Here is a 16,855-nt window from a genome sequence, read left to right as displayed (position 1 = left end):
CGGCGGCGGCGGTGCCGGAGGCGCGGAGGGCGGCGCGGAGGGCGGCGCGGCGGCGGCGGGCGGGCGGGCGAGCGAGCGGCCGCGGGCAGCCGGGCGGCGGCGGCGCAGCAGGCCGAGCCGGCGCGGGAGGAGTTCCAGGGCGATGGGGCCGCGGCCGGGGCTGACGCTTTGACAGCTGGAAAGAGCGCGGAGCCAGCGCCGGGGGGAGGAGGGCGCGCGGCGGTCGGAGCGCGAGCGGCGGCGGCGAGCGGGCAGCGCCGGGCGGGGGCCGGGAGCGGGCAGGCGGAGCGCCGGACGGTAGCGGCGGCGGCGGCGGCGGCGGGGCTCGGCGCCCTCTTCTCTGCAGACCATGTTTGCCAAAGGCAAAGGCTCGGCGGTGCCCTCGGACGGGCAGGCTCGGGAAAAGTAAGCCATCGCGAGCGGCGGCCGCGCGTCGCGGGCTGCGGGCGGGCGGCAGGTGGGCGGGCGGGGGCCGGGGGCTGCTCAGCGCCGGCCGGGGCCCCGCGCTGCCCGGCCGCTCTCCCGGGCCGCGGCGTGGGAGCCCATTGTTGGGATCCGGCGGAGGCAGGGGCACCCGAGGAGGGGCGGCGGGGCAGGCTGCGGGAGGGGCGCCGGTGGCCGCGGCGGCCCGGGCTCGGGGGCCCGCGAGGGGCGAGGGTGGGCGAGGTCCCGCGGCGGCCGTGCGCCTGCCCCCGCCGGGGCGCTCGCCGCGGCGGCCGCACTTTGCCCACCCGGCGCGGGCAGGGGGCGCGTGGCTCCTGCAGCCCCGAAGGCTCCTTTTGTCCGCCCGCGGCGTGAGGAGTGCGTGCCGGGGGCTTTGTTCGGCCGGGAGCGCTCTCCCTTCCCTGCCCGCGGCCTCGGCGCCGGGCTGGGCAGGGACGGCGGCGCCGGCTCGGCCCCAGGCTTGGGGGACAGTTGTTTGGGGGGAGGTGATGAGGGCGGCGCTTTGCTGCCCTCTCCGGAACGCGCTGAGAACCCGGACCCGGGCAGAGTCTGTCCGGACCCCCAAAGCCGCGGCGAGGGTGGCGAGCAGGAGTGGGTCGGGGAAGGGAGGCTGGCTCCGTGGCTTGTGAGTTTGAGAGATCTGCATGGGTTTGGCTCAGATGCCACTTGGAAGTTCAAGTTTGGGGGCCGCTCTTCAGCCCCCGCGGCAAGAGGCAGCGGCCTCTTGGTACCCACCCCTTAACTGTTCGCACCGCGATTCCCCCCGGGGTGTTAGTGGCTCGCCTCTGGTGGGGACCACAATGGGACAGCGCAGGCGGGACCCAGAGCCTCTGGCAAGGTCCAGTAGAGCGCCCCGTGCATTCTGACCCTTCCCTCTCTCTTTGCCCCTTTCCAGGTTAGCTTTATACGTCTACGAATATTTACTGCACGTAGGAGCACAGAAATCTGCACAGACCTTCTTATCAGAGGTGAGTGGGACTCCCCCAGCATCCAGTTTCTTGACACCCCCTCCTCCCCACTATTCTTAGAGCCTTTGTTTTCAGGAGCAGCCACTGTGGCCACCATTTTGAATTTTTATCACCTTTTGGCATTTATTGTTAGTGGGTCTTCACAGCCTTTTGGCTCCTGGAAGCCCCCTCCTCCACCCCCTCCTCTCTGCTCCTCTAAGCTGCCTCTGCTTCCTCTTTTCCAGATTCGATGGGAAAAAAACATCACGCTGGGAGAACCGCCTGGGTTTTTGCACTCCTGGTGGTGGTAAGTTTGTGTGATAGTTTTGAGTGTGTGTGTGTGTGTGTGTGTGTTTTGTTCTGAACCCAGGGCCCAAAGGAACAAAGACAGGGAGGCCTGGAGCAGGCCCTCAGCCCTCTGCTTTGCACAGAGCAGGGCACCACTGGCTGCCCAGGCCACCACTGACTGGGGAGGGAAGGAAAGAGACTGCTGCCCAAAGTGTTTTCCTGGTGTTTCCTCTCCCGTGGAAAACCAACTAAACTTCATGGTGCTGGGGTAGAAACTCACTTTTCCATTCTCATTTGGGGCACTAGGCAGGGGCTTGAAGAAACCTAGAAGGGTTTTTGTCAGTCCTGCATGCTGCTTTAATTAGAGGGGAGTGGGGGCAGGGCGGAGTGGAGGGGACACCAGGTCTGTTCTACGACTGGCCTGTCCCTTCCTTTTTCTTCTATAAGCTCCAAACTCTTAAGAAAGAGAACATACCGAGTCTTTTCCAGGCACTCTGAGTAAAAGCAAGAAAGGACTGCTACTTCCTGAAAAGATACTGATTCAGACTAACTGGACCTTCCTGTCCTCTGTAGCAGACCGTCCTTCACCCCAACATCCCTGAACCTGCAAAGCTTTATTTTATCAAGAACCTTTACTGTCCAGAGGTGACCTCTGTAGCAGTTTGTTGGTTTGTAGGTAGGGGCTTTCTCCTTACCTATGACTCACTGCAGGTCTCTGGGCTCTTGGGGTGTGAGACCACAGCAGGTCTGATCTCAGCGTGGGATTTGCAGGAGGGAGGCTTAAGGTCAAAGGGAGCAAGCTGTCAGGAGTGTGTGACCTGGGTGTTTCGTGGGGCCGATTGGTGGAGTCTTTGACATTCTTTTGAAAAGGAAAAGAAAGCAGAGTGGCTTTTGATATTTTGGTGGAGTTCAGGAAAACGGAGTGTCGTGTAGTTGGGATCTTAGCACGTTTACCTGACCGCCAGCTCAGGTTACTGTTTCAAGTCTCTTTGAACAGTGGGAGGATGAAGTGTCTGTTCTAACTTGTGCAGAGAAAATGAGTTTTTAATTACTTCTGCCAACCTCCCAACTGCCAGTGTCGGAGGCGTCTGGTATGGCGTAAGGATTCCACCTGTAGGAGCCGGGTGATAGGTTGGCTGCCCTTGTTTGGGGAAGGGAGTGTGTAGATAGATGGGGCTGGCAGGTCTGATCAGCCTGGATCCTGTAGATACTTGGGTATATGAGTGGAAGTTATTAACGGGGCCGGGGGCGGGAATTGGAAGTCTTGACCTTTCAAGTGTGAAGGAGGTGATCAGATGCACTGCTCCAGGAGCCACCAGGAGCCAGGGAGGAATGTTCTCTAGCTCTGCTCTGCTCTGCAGCTGTAGGAGTCCTTCTTTCCCTGTTAGATGGAAAGGATGCCGGAGGCTCCTCCATCCTTGTCTCAGCCCCAGGAATGTGGAGCCTCTTACTGGGCTCCAGCTGTGGGAGCTCCGAATGGCTGTGGTCTGGTTAGAAGTTGCCTCTTGAGACTTGATGCTGAGCAAATGACCACGGCCTTCTGGGCCAGAGGAAGCAGTGGAGCTGATCCCACGAGGGGCCGGCTGCATTATTCACACACCTTGAGTGAGTTGCTTGTCTGGTGACCATGGAGCTGGCAGCGTAGGGACAGGAGCTGTCCTGTGAATCAGACCTTGATTCTGGTGCGAACTGTATCTTTCAAAGCTGGTTCTGTCCCAGGCCTTGGCTATTCGTCAAGAAGACCTGTGACTACCGTGTTTGTACATTGCTCCCCGGTTGGCAAAGGACTTAACGTGTCTGTGATCATAGAATCACAGAGTGGCTGAGGCAGTGTTTCTGATCCTCCTTTCTCTTCCCTGATGTCACCTAGATGGATACTTTCTGAGGAGGGCTGTCTGTTTCAATGAGAAGGGACAAGTTGCTTGGTTGTCCATAGCCGCCTCTTTGGCCAGTTGACATGTGCTCTTTTGGTGAGCAGAGGAGTTGGGAGTAAGAGCAGTAGAACTGTGGGCTCTGGGATCAAGAATCTGGAAGGTTCCCTACCTTGCCTGAGTTGCCCGGGTTGCTGTGTACATGAATCTAAGTTGCGTTCTGACTTTGACGATTTAATATTTATTTATTTGTGGTACTGGGGTGAAACCCAGGGGCATTCTACCTCCAAGCTACACCCCCCAGCCCAGTTTTTTGTTCTTTATTTTGGAAAAGGGTATCACTAAGTTGCAGAGATCCTCGCTAAGTTGCAGAGATCCTCACTAAGTAGCCGAGGCTGGCTGCGAACCTGCGATCTTCCTATTTCAGCCTCCCAAGTACTGGGATTACAAGCACGTGCCACCACGCCCAGTGACGACTTAACCTTTTTACAACATGCAGCCATTCGGATTTGGGGTGGTAAAAGGGACACAGATAAGACAGGAGTAGAGTCTCCAGATTTCTACCTGGGCACCCTGGGCTGGGTTGCCCTCATCCTTGTAAGCCTCAGCAGCCCCATGTGTAAAGTGGGGAGAAGACCACCTCCCCAGTAGTACATGGTAGCCATGGCCATATCATCAGCATGAGGCACTCAGCACTTAGTAGGTGGTTGGTAGGTCTGAACTCTTGTTGGCATCAAAAATGTCTGGCTGGCCTCGAGAGGTTGGATCTGTTTTGTTTCTAGGCTGCGTTTGCCTGTCGAAAGCTGGTGAGGTGGGTTGGGGCCTTGGGGAGACCCGGTGCTGTTAGCGCTACGCATTGTACTCTCGCCGTTGTGTACACAAGTAATCATTAGTAACCTGATCTTATTTTATTTTTCGACTTGCAGCGTATTTTGGGACCTTTACTGTGCAGCTCCTGAAAGGAGAGACACTTGTGAACATTCGAGTGAAGCAAAAGCCTTTCATGATTACGTGAGTAGCAAATCTTTAATCCTGGCAATAATTACAGGGTCGGATAGCTCTGACTTTTCCAGTACCAAAAGCAAACGCACAGCCAATTGGCAGTGGTCTTTATTTTCTCCTTGCCTTTCTTTCTGTTCTGCCTACCCACATCCCTGCTGCCCTCCCCTCCACCCACCCCCCTCCTGCAGTGCTCTAACTTGGTGAACGGTATTTCATAATGTTGTAATTATGCAAAAGAGTGGAGATCCTTATCTGGAGAATTAAATGGTGTTGTGCAGGGCTCAGAGTCCTGTGAGATTTGTGTCAAGAGTGGACAGTTAGTTGGGAGGGGGCTGAACCTGTTTGTCATTGGCTTTAAAAGTGACCATAACCAAAAAAATAAAAAGAGAACACGAAACTTGGAAATAAAAGGGGTGGCTGAATAAGAATTTGGTAGAATGGACACTTGCTCTCTTTCCTAGAGGATGATCTTTCACTTTCTGGGGTGTGCAGGTGTGTTTTTGGTAGGCAGGACTCATGTTGTATCCACCAAAGACTGTATTCTTAGGTACTTGGTTCATAATCCTGTGTCCAAAACATTCCTGTGGACAGGTTAATTTTTTCAGGTCACAGTGCCTTCTACTTGGCCACTCACTTTTTACCTGGATGAGTTTAAGTTTTATGAAATTATTACAAAAGAGGTGTCTGTCATGTGTCTGTCTCCTGTGGTGTAATCCCCTTAAAAAAAAAGGGCTCCAAACCTGGTTTGGTTGGAGTCAAGACTTTACGATCTCATAAAACAAGTTAGGATCTGTTGGATGAAGACAGAAAAGGAAGTCTCTGAAGGTCTTCCACAGCCTCCTGCCAGTTCTTGCTTCTTGTTACCCTTTGTAAGTGTGTGTGTGTGTGTGTGTGTGTGTGTGTGTGTGTGTACACAGGCGATCTGTTTGGTCTTGCTCTTTGGCATCGGGTGGGTAGGAATGGTCCCCATGCTCCTCTAGGCATGGAAATCTGTTTCTTGAATGTCATCAGGTATTACCTGCTTGGCTAGGCCATCTGTATCCCTTGTGTGCAGAGTTTGAAATTGGCCTGGAGGCCAGGTCCCATCTGGGTGAGTTTTCATAGCTGGTCAGATCCCAGCATCAGGAATATTGTCACGGTGGAAATTTCTCCTGTAGTAGGAAGAGGTAGAGACTGAACTGGAGGCTCACTGGTTTTGAACATACTCAGTGTGATAGAATTTTGTTATTGACTGAAAAGTTAATGCCTGTGGAATGGAGTGCTAAGGAAATGAACCAGTTCTTGTGTTGTCTCCAGAACTGAGAAAAGAAACTGGTGAGTGGTACTTCTGGCCTGCTAAACAATTATTAGTAAAAGGGAGAGAGGTGATTGGTTCACCTGTGATTTGGGGGGAAAAAAATCCCTTGGTGATGATCATAGGTTTCCTGAACTGGAGCTTGGGAGAGGCTAAGAGGTACAGCCGTCATATTAAAGTAGTTGGTGAGCTTGACCTTTCTACCTAGTAAAAATCTTGCCTTTAAAAAAAAGTTATATATTTTTTAAATCCGTGGACAGCCACCCTATGTTACTAGTCTTCAGCAGCTTTGCAGATAGTTTAAGTTAGAGTGGGAGATGGGGTGGAAGGGCCTGTTTCAAGCCAGTCTGTTGATACGAGATCTTTGCTATCTGTTAAAGAGAAGTTAATGATTTTTTTTGTTTGTTTTGGTACTGTGGGTTGAACCTAGCTTCATTGTACCTTTAAGCCACACCCCTCGGCCTTTTTTATTTTGAAACAGGGTCTTGCTAAATTCCTGAGGGTGTCACTATGTCGCTTGAGGCTAGCCTCAAACTTGTGGTCCTCTTGCCTCAGCTTCATAAGTCCTGGGATTGATAGGTGTGTGCCGCTGTGCCTGGCTAAGTTAATAAGACTCTTTTGGGCAATGTGTGGTGTAGTCTGCCATCTTGAAGCAGTCTGGTAGCAGGGAAAGCTTGCATATGGGTTTGCTATCAGCAACTTGATAAAAAATGGCAGTGCAGTTATGTGGAGACTGCTGAAGTTGGTGCTGACATTTAGAAAATGCTACTGAGAAATGAGATCATACTGATTGAGGCCCATGATTCATAGGTTGGAGGATCAAAACCTTTTTTCCTAGATTGGGATCCATCTGGTGTCCTAGGTCTAGGAGTCAGGTCCTGAGGGGAGGACACATGAAGCAATGTGTGGGAATTTTGAAGGACGTAAGGGGTGCATTGAGTCGGAGGGGTGGCAGTAGGGAGGCAACTAGAAGATGTAGAAATATCTGGGCGAGGGGTGTAGCTCAGTGGGAGAGCACTTGCCTAGCATGTGTGAATCCTTGAGTTCCACCTCCAACACTAAAGAAAAAAAAGAAAAGGAAAGAAAAGGAATTCTCTTTCCTTTTTATCGTTCTCAAATCTTCATTTAGTCCATTTCCACATCTACATTCTATTAGTCTTTGTTCCCTCTTGCTAGAATTTTGCACTCCCTTTTTACGAGGTTTCTCTCTCTCTTTTTTTTTTATGTGGGCCTGGGGATGGAACCCAGGGGCATTCGACCTCTGAGCTACACCCCCTATTTTTTATTCTTTATTTTGAAACCGGATCTCACTGAGTTTACAGAGTGCCTCACTATGTAGCTGAGGCTGTCCGTGAACCGCGATTCTTGAAGGACTTAATACAGTTTTCTGCACACACAGTGTCCATAAAAGCCACCTCTGCAGTGCCTCTGTTCGGAGCTTTCTAGGTACAGGACTATGTGCCAGCTGCTATAGGTTCAGTCCCTCATTTCATCTGGCCAGTGACTCTGTGAGAGAAAGCATGTTACTAGCTCCATTTTGTGGACAAAGAAACTTGAGGCACAGAGAGGCGGATCCCAGTGGTGGATTTGGAGTGCGAGGGCCGGCCGCCACTGGCTTGGCTCCACGGGCCTCCCACAGGGGTCTTGGTTCGAGCTATTCCGGCCGGCCAGCTAGCTTTTTCAGGCATGTTTTTCTGGCTGAAGCCTGTTCTTGGCAGAGGCCATGAGCTTTATTCATTTCTGTAGCTCCCATAATACCGTGAACATAGTAGGTGCACATGCTAATGGAGCAAAGGAGTTGAGTAAAGGCAAGAACAAATGGTAATTTGGGATCAGGGAGTAACTTGGGGCGGAAGTCAGGGAGCTGATTGAGGCCTCAGTTTTGTCGGCAATCTTGAGCAGGGTGATTTTAATATTGGTTAACTTGTTGCCATAAGTCCCTTTTAGAAATCAAGTGGAGTGTCAATACCAGTGGTAACCAGCCTTGTCTTTTGTCATGTCACGAAGACTCAAAGATTCTCATGGTATGGGAAATCTGCAGCCAGATACCCACCCAGTCTTTGGTCTTTGGTGGGTAGTGGGTGCTGATGGGCACAGGAGGGGGAGGGGCCGATTCCTGTGGGACAGTCGGCCTGCCTGTGGTCTTGGCAAGTCATCTCCCTTTCTCGTGGTTGGATCAGGGGTTGGCGATCTCAGAGGCCCCTCCCAGGTCAAGGCCAGGCCAGTAGGCCGGGAATGAACCAGGTGACTCAGCGAGAAGGGGAGTTGAACTGTCCTTGACTTGGTGCGTTTTTATTGAGTCACCAGCAATTTTCCCCCTCACACCTGGCCACGTGGGTTTTCTTGGTTCATTGTTTATAAGTCCGGGAGCCTTGATGTTGGCCACACATAACCTGGAGTACTGGGGATTCAGTCTCTGGAGTCGGCTTTTCTGAGAATTGATTTGCCTGAGATGAGAAGAGTGGGCCAGGCTGCAGGAGGGCTGCCTCTCCTGCGGCCCGGATACCTTGCAGCTCCCCTCGGGCAGGTGGGATCCTTGCTTCTCAGGGTATTGAGAAAAGCTTGTCCCAGTGGTGTCCCAGTGGTGGTCCCTTTGGGTTCCCTTTGACACTTTGTTCTGTAGAACAGTGTCAGCTAAAGAGTGTCTTACTGTGGGCCCCGTGTGGTCCTGGCCATGTCCACTTGGCGCTCCTCCAGGCGGTTCTGTGGGGATAGTATAAGCGTCCTTGGTGTCTTCGCAGACCACCAGCGATCTTTTTCTTCCTCGTGGTGGCTAGTTTTGTGTTTTCTCCTGGTGGCAAGAAATGAGTGGACTAGGTAAAGCTTTATAGTACACTTGCATGTACATGACTGTGGTTGGGCCTCAGAGCTGCCTTGTTGGTTGGATTTTGTTATGGAATCTCCTCCCCAGCTGGACATGGTGGCACATAACTGTAACCCAGTACTTGGGAGGTTGAGACAGGAGGATCACAAGTTTGAGGCCTGCACTCGTAGCAAGACCTTGTTCCATTAGGAAGTAAAATAGGGAGTGGGGAGCTGGTTGTGGTGGTGCATGCTTGTAATCTCAGTATTTGGGAGGCTGAGATAGGAGGACCTCAGGTTCTCAGCCAGCCTCAATTACTTGGTGAGGCCTTTGGCAACTTAGTGAAACCTTGTTTCAAAATAAAGAGCAAAAGATAGGGCTAGGGATATAGCTCAGAGGTAGAATGCCTCTAGGTTCCATCCCTAATACTGCACACAGAAAGGGGGGGGGTGTAGCTAAGAGTAAAACATACCTTGGTTCATTCAATCCCTGGTAACCACCAAAGAAAAATCTAATTTTCACTTTCTAGATAGAGAAACTAAAGCCTGGAGTTTTTGTAGCTTGCCTAAGGGCAAGATGGCTAGGAGGTGGCAGAGCTGGGACGAGAGGTTTTCTGTCTTTTAAATTCTACCTCTTGCATTTTGGAGGCTCAAACAGGGTGCTTACAGGTTTGAGACCAGTTTTAGCAATTTAGTGAGAACCTGTTTTTTTTTTTTTTCTTTCTCTCTCTCTCTTTTGCAGTAGAAATTGAACCTAGGGGCATTCTACTTGTAGGCTACACCCCAAGTCCCTTTTATTTTTTATTTTTTTATTTTGTGGTACTGGGGGTGGAACTCAGGGGCATTCTACCTCTGAGCCATACCCCCAGCCCTATTTTTTTATTCTTTATTTTGAAACAGGATCTCACTGAGTTGCAAAGGGCCTTACTAAGTATTAGCTGAGGCTGACGCGAACCGTCACCCATCCTGTCTCAGCCTCCCAAATGCTGGGATTACAAGTGTGGGCCACCATGCCCGGCTTTATTTTTTATTTTGAAACAGGGTCTCATTAAGTTGCTGAGGTTGGCCTTGAACTTGTGATTCTCTTGTCTCAGCCTCCTCCCAATTCCTAGAATTAAAATAACAGCAACAACAACAATAATAATGATGAAGTTTCTTCTTTCAGTTTTTTTTTTTTTTTTTTTTTTTTTTTGGTGGTACCAGGGATGGAACCTAGGGGCATTTTACCTCCCAGCTACGCCCCTAGACCTATTTTTTACTCTTTATTTTGATTTTTTTTTTTTTTTTTTTTTTTGGTGGTACTGGGGTTCCTGGAAGCCCTTCTATCTCCGGGCTACACTCCCAGACCTATTTTTACATTTTTATTTGGAAACAGGGTCTCCTAAGCCAGCGTGCGCGGCTAGCTTCGAACCTGCGTGATCCTCCTGTCTCTGCCTCCCAAGCGTGGGGATTACAAGCGTGCGCCACCACGCCCGGCTTCTACTCTTTATTTTGAAACAGGGTCTCAATGATTTGCAAAGGGCTTAAGTAGCAGAGGCTGGTGGCAAACTCAGATCCTCCTGTCTTAGCCTCCTGAATGCTGGGATTAAAAGTGTGTACCACCACACCCGGCCTCCTCTCTCAGCTTTTATTTTATTTTTAATTTTTATTTTTATTTATTTATTTCTGGTTGTGCTGGGGGTGGAACCCAGAGGCTTTCTACCTCCAGGCTATACTCCCAGACCCATTTTATATTTTATTTGGAAACAGGGTCTCACTGCGTTGTTGAGAGCCTAACTAAGTAGCTGAGGCTGGCTTGAACCTGCGCGATCCTCCTGTCTCAGCCTCCCAAGTGTGGGGATTACAAGCTTGTACCACCACGCCCGGCTTCTCTCTCAGCTTTTAAGAGCACTAACTTCACGGCAGATCCCTGCGGGCCAGAGGGAGGGTGTTTGCCTCTGACCCCCAGTGTGCTTGGTGCCTGCTTGGAGCTGCGTTTGCTCACTGAAGAAATGGAATTTAACGGGATGGGGTGAAGCCCTGTGAGGTGAATTGCAGAGTCCCTGGCAGGGGTGAGACCTGACCTCTGGGAAGGGAGTTTGTCATGACGCAGTGGCTCTTCACTGTTGGCAGGGAAAATGTGATAAAAGCTGTGGCTTTTCTTTCCAGAAAATGCATGTGTCCTCATAAAGGAGACTTTGTGCATGATTTCAGGAGGTCCGTGGCCTGCTGCACCACCCCCAGTTCCCCTTACGCTCCCCAGTGAAGATCATGAGCAGTGCACATGGACCTGTGACCTTGGCGAGTTTTTCTTGCTGGCCTCAGTTTCTCTGCTCTGAAGACCTGGGGCGCCTTTAGATCAGCCCTGTACTCCTACTCAGCAAGACTGCTGATTCTTCTCTTCACTCCTAGCTGTGAGACTTTGTCTCCAGGAGGATTGGTTAACTAGGAAAGTGCCCCAGAGTCGTGGGCGTAGACGGGAGCTGAGGTATTTGTGGCTGTGTGGCAGGGGTCCAGCGTCCTTGGTGGGTTTGAAATAGCAAAGTGATATTTGAGAGGGCTCTCCTTGGATCTGCTGAGCGGAGGTTCCTGCCAGGCAGGGAGTGTCCACACTTGCCAGAGCCCTCCGTGGGGAGGGGGACCAGAGGGCGGCAGTGTGAGTGGGCATCGGAGGAGAAGGCAGCAGCTGGGCTCCAAGCTGCTGGGGGAATGTCCCCCGCGATAAGCCAGCCTTGCTATCTGCCCAGAGGTCCTGGCAAGTTCATGGCTTGCCTTTGGCTCTGACCCTTGGCACTCTTGTGCAGTAGATTAAAAGAAAAAAAAAAAAAAGAAAGAAAGAAAAGAAAAAACATACAGTTTTTTTTTCTCTTTCCCCCCTGTTCCCCTTGGAGTGGAGATTTGTATTGAGTCCCCTCTTTGGGCTCCCACCCTCTTCTGCAATTCCTCTTAACCCCAGAGGCTGCCAGACTCCTCCATCGGTAGCTAATTAAACATAAAATGAAGAGCTGGAATTGCATCTTGCCAGAACCCAGGCAGTGCAGCCACCTTAATGGGTTTCAAGTGGCAGCAAGACCCCAAATTGCAAATCCTTGCCCTTTATTTCAAGGCGGGAGGTGGGGCGGGGGGAGCCGTGGGGACCCAAACAAAGTTTTTGGCAGTGGTCACTTCATTTGAACTCCCAGACCAGCAGTGTGCACCAGCCTTTTGCATAATGCCATCTTTGTTAGCTAAGCATTTGCAAACTTGGACCGAGAGTTAGCTCTGTGCCAGCCAACACTTGCAGGGAGCCGGGAGACACCCAGCTCTCCCCACAGCTTCCCTTAGGGCGGTTGTGCTTTGTAAGGGAGGCAGATTCTCTGGTGAGCACCTCAGGCCAAGGGTGCCTGGGCCCCATCCCTCAACCCTCCTGCCTCTGTTCAAGAGTGCGTGTGTTTAAGTCTTAAGAGCGAGAAGGGCTGGGAATATGTGTGCTTGAGGCCTGTTGGCCAAGATAACAGAAATGGTACACTTGGGGTAGCCTTTATAATAGTGTCTGAGGGTTTAGAGTATTTAGAAAAATTAATCTTTTTTGGCTCAGTAATAATTCTGACCATGGCACAAGTGCATTAGATGATTCACATAAACTTCTTTAATATACATAGCTGGGAGCTTACAGCAAACGGACAATCAGCAGTGTTTGTTTTTGATTCGCCAGGGTGGTGGGGTTTTCTTTGGCCTTACAAGATGAGCTTAGGACTGCGTCTGTGCGTGCTATGCTCTTCTCTTCCTGGGCCTTGAGCCTTCTGACTCTTGAAGGGTTTGGGCTCTGACTCACACCTGAATTTGACCCCATTCTTGCCCTTTTCTGCTGCTAGGTAGACCTTGGGATCCTCAGTTTCCTCGTCTGTAGAGGGGGGATGATTATTTTGTGATGTGGTTGTTGGGGTTAAGTCCTGTAATACATGCAAAATGGTTGGCTCTGGGTTTAGTGCTCAGTGAGTTCATTCTTTGCTCTTTATGGCCCTAATGGCTTCTCAGAAAACTCTTGACGGCGTATTTTTCTGGGAGAGCACGTTGAGCCGAAGGAAGGGACATGGGCTTTCCCGGTGATGTCCTGATGTGCACCCTCACCAGGGGCAGCACTGGGGGTTCTGTCACAGGCTGGCACTGATAAACGCTCCCCTGAGATATCTGTGCCCCTTATCTGTGTTGGACAGAGTGGTCCAGTGCCAGGCCTGCGTATGTGGCACGTAGCTGAACGCGGAGGCCCCGGAGGCGTGTGCCTCGGCAGCAGGGATCTGGGTTTGAGTTTCAGCTTCATATCCCTTGTTGGCTGTGGGGCCGTGGCTTCCCAAGGTGCGTTTTCCTCTTTATTGTAAAACAATCATAAAAGGGCAGGCAGGCCCCTTTTGGGGGTGGTAGAGAGAAAGACATGGAGGGCTCTCTAGGGAAAGCTGGTCATGCTGTAAATTGCTGGGTAGGTGTCACTGGGGACGAACAGATTCAAAGTTCCTGGACAGGGGTTCCATGTCGTCCTTTTTTGGTATGTAGCTTTCCCTGGTAGGTGCTTGGGCCTTCCCTGGTGTTCTGCTTGTGAGGGAATTCCAAAACAGAGCCTTAAGGAGGAGAATATGGGGTGGGGCAGCACCAGCCATCACAGGCCTCTGGGAAGCTGGTTCTCATGGTGCCCTCTTTCTCTTGGACCTGTGGGGTGAGCCTGAGCTTTGGTCAGTGGCCCCAGACCAGCCACAGGACACTGCCGGGTATCAGGTTACCAAGCACATGCCCTGTTCACTGTCTGTTGAAGAGCCAGAAGCATCCTAGGTGTGTTAGTGTTTTTGAAGAGTCCTGTGGATTGATCCTGTTCTGGGAGACCAGTGTGCAGAGAGTGGGAGCGGGAGCAGGTAGGCAGCCCCACCCTGTGTGATGGTGGATGCGTATCTAATGTATATATAAATAGCAGGATGGTAGGTGATGAAATGGAGGCCACCTAGTTGTCTTACAGGTAGGTAAACTGAGGCCAAAAGAGGAAAGATGCCCCTGCAGAGGTCACAGCAGGCTTCCCACCTGTGAATCCAATCAGAGTCCTGCGCTCTTCCCTGGTCTTCTGCTGCCTGGATGCACTTTCTTGCTGTGTAGACTTGGGTACCTTAATTAACCTCCGTGCCTTAGTTTCCTCCAGTGGAAAACGGGGTTAATAAAGTTTACTTACTTACCTCGCAAGGTTATCATTAGGATTAAATGAGCTTACACACACACACGCACACACACACACACACACACACACACTATATAGTAGTGCCTGGTGCAGCCCAAACCCTGTGTAAATGTGTGCTATCAGTCCTCCCTCCTTCTTTGAACCCAAGACTGCATGTGCTAGGCAGGCTTTCTACCACTGAGCCCCCCCCCCCCCCCCCCCCCCAGTTTTCTTATCTCGCCTCCAGCCTGGTGGCAGTCCTGCTTTCTGATAGCCAATATTCACAGTAGTCACCGCCCTGGGTTTCAGCCGCGTGGCGGTTGGGGGTGGAGGTATCACACCTGCAGCCTCCACACTCCTCGGCTGTTCACAGGTCCTCCAGCACTCCTGTGGCCTGTGTGCATTCCGTCAGTGCCGGTTTCCCCTCTGCCGGCCATTTCTCTCGTTCTAGGTTTCTGGAACAGACACTATGCCCAGCTCCTCGGGCCCCTTCCAGTGGGTGCCTGTGGTGTCACACCACTGGGGAGGAGGGGGCGCTTTTGCTCCCCTGCCAGAAGGCCTGCCTTAGAGCCTGGTGGCTACCCCCCAACTCCAGGGACGAAGATACATTGTTTTTCTTCCTTTTACCCAGCAGATCTCTCTTCCTCATTTGTAACTTAGTTACTTACTACCTGGAAGGAGAGTTAACTGAGTGGAGGTTGGGTGTGCTCCTTTTCCCCTTGTGAACCAAAAGCTTCTTGAGGGCAGAAGCCTCATCTTCATCTGCTTCTGCCACCCCTATTCCTGGGCCTATTACAGAGTCATGAATAAGCCCTGAGGTCAGTGAGCAAGACCCCACACCCTTAGAGGTGAGAAGGTTTGACCCCTGCCCAGGCATCAAGCATGTTAAAGACCGGTTTAAATGAAGATGGACAAGTGGCTCCCGGTTAAGCATTGTTTTGCAAACTTAGGAGATGTGACCCATTAGTGTCTGATGAAATCAACTTAGTGGGTCATGACTGGCAATTACCAAAAAGAAACAACTGTATTGCACAAAATAAATACGAGTATTGTTTCCGGAAATGTCTGTTTTCAGTGACACATGAGTAGTATAAATGAATGTGTATCCTGGGTTTGCCACGTAAAATCTGCCTCATTGTTGGTTTCAGCCAAAGTGTGAAAGCTGCTGGCCCAGAGAGGGCTGGGTTTTGGTTCTGTACGTTGGGCGGCTGGGCCACAGGAAAAGCAATTGCTGAGCCTCAGTGTCCAGATAAGAAAGTGATTCCAACTCAGAGTTGTTGGGAGAATAGTTTCCCATGGTGCTGCCTGGCAGTCACTTGGGACCTTTTCTTTGTGTTTTTGTTTTGTTCTGTTTTTGTGGTACTGGGGATTGAATCCAGGGGCTTCCTGTCTCTGAGCTATACTCTCAGCCCTCTGAGGTCTCTGGGAGTCTCAACTGTTACTGAGGCTGGCCTCAAACCTGTGATCCTTCTTTCTAAGCCTCTCAGTTACTGGGATTATGGGCGCACACCAGCAAGCCCAGCATGTCTCTGTTTTCCTGCCATATTCTTTTTTTTTTTTTTTTTTTGGTGGTACTGGGGTTCCTGGAAACCTTTCTACCTCCAGGCTACACTCCCAGACACGTATTTTTTATATTTTTATTTGGAAACAGGGTCTCTTAAGCCAGCGTGGCTGGCTTCGAACCTGCGTGATCCTCCTGTCTCTGCCTCTCAAGCATGGGGATTACAAGTATGTGCCACCACGCCCAGCTGCTGCCATATTCTTAAGTGTGTTGAGCACATGGAAGGTGTCTAGTGCATGATTGTTGAGCAGTAGCTTCCACGTGAAGGGTGGGCTCACACAGCCAGTGTGTGCAGGAGAGGGCCTGAGAGGGCAGGGCCACTTGTGCTTCCAAGTGGCAGTCCACATGGCCTTCTAGGCAAGGCCCACAAGGTTGCAGCTTGCCCTGGAGCTGTATGTCTGTCTGTGACTGGGGATACTCTCTTGGTTCCTGGGGTGGGAGGGCATTGTCTGAACAAGGCTCAGGCTGTGGTCACCATGAGAATCCTGAGAGTAGTTCACAGGGCATCCTGTCTAACCAAGGTTGGCTCAGGCTTCCTCCCAATGACAGCTGGTTGCACAGCTCCCAGTCAGGCTTTGTGTCTGGGATCTTTATGCATTTGGGTGAAGCGCTGACATTTCCCTGTGTTTCCCAGTCCTCTGACCTTAAGAAGCAGGCTGCTTCCCCGGGTGGCTATCAGATTTTCCTCTGTCCCTCCTCCACCTGTCAGGCTGCCTGAGAGGAGGCTCTGGGGTGTCCCATCACACCCCAAAGGGACGCTGGCTGCAGCCTTGCAGATTGGGCGGGAATGGTGGGTGGCAGGATGTGGGCAGTCATTCCAGACACCTGCCTGGCTCTGTGCCATTGAGTGTGGGGAATCGGCGCATCGTCACGGGCGGTACTGAGGTTTGGGCTGAGATGCCCAGGTGTGGCTGTCAGATGACCTGGGGTGAGTCATTTGGCCTCTGAGCAAGCCGTGGTCTGTTCCTCCGTGATCGCTAGTGATGTGAAATGGGCCGATTCTTCTCTCTCCAGCTTTTTGGGAGTAAAAGTGTGTGAGTGTGCTTTGTAAATTGGGGTTCTCATTTGAGAATGCTGTTTCAGATTCAAACTGACCATCAAGTCACATTTCAGAAAGGAGCCTCTCCATTTCCAGTGGGGAAACTGAGGCTTTGGAGCAGGGCAAGGATGTAGCCTGCCTGTGGCTGCAGGGCTTCTGATCCCTGTGATCGCCTCTGGCTTTAGAAAACCTCACCTAAGAGGTTGGCGCTGGTGTCTGGCCTGTGTCTGTGCCATCCTTCAGGAATTTTGCAGCTTTCTTTGGGAGAGGCTGAGTGCCGCCTGTGGCTTTGGCCACCCGGCCTGGGCGGAGGGGCAGACGGCCCAGTGGGCAGGCCTGGTGTCAGGCGTGTGCGCACCGCCGGTCTTTTCTCACTGTCTTTTAGAAGGCTTCCAGTAGAAAATGTTATCCTCTCTCTGGAGGCCCTTCCTCTTGGCAGCACCGCCTGCCCG

General features: G+C 51.6%; 1 protein-coding gene across 7 annotated transcripts in view; it reads left to right on the top strand.

Annotated features, from left to right (window-relative positions):
- Positions 1-306: 306 nt before the first annotated feature.
- SSBP3 (single stranded DNA binding protein 3) overlaps positions 307-16,855 on the top strand; it is a gene marked incomplete at both ends in the record, with an annotated part of 161,466 nt that continues 144,917 nt past the window's right edge. For 6 of the 7 annotated variants that reach the window (XM_080690382.1, XM_080690383.1, XM_080690380.1 and 3 more), the window contains 4 exons: positions 307-405; positions 1,340-1,412; positions 1,637-1,698; positions 4,477-4,561. In XM_080690382.1, the coding sequence (XP_080546508.1) occupies positions 350-405; positions 1,340-1,412; positions 1,637-1,698; positions 4,477-4,561 (276 nt within the window). The remainder of the gene's footprint in view (positions 406-1,339; positions 1,413-1,636; positions 1,699-4,476; positions 4,562-16,855) is intronic. The other variant, XM_080690381.1, reaches the window with a different exon arrangement.

This window comes from Muscardinus avellanarius (assembly GCF_963383645.1).
Source record: "Muscardinus avellanarius genome assembly, chromosome: 3".
Classification (NCBI taxonomy): domain Eukaryota; kingdom Metazoa; phylum Chordata; class Mammalia; order Rodentia; family Gliridae; genus Muscardinus; species Muscardinus avellanarius.
The sequence above is the reverse complement of the archived record's forward strand: the minus strand, read 5'-3'. Positions and strand labels throughout refer to the sequence as shown.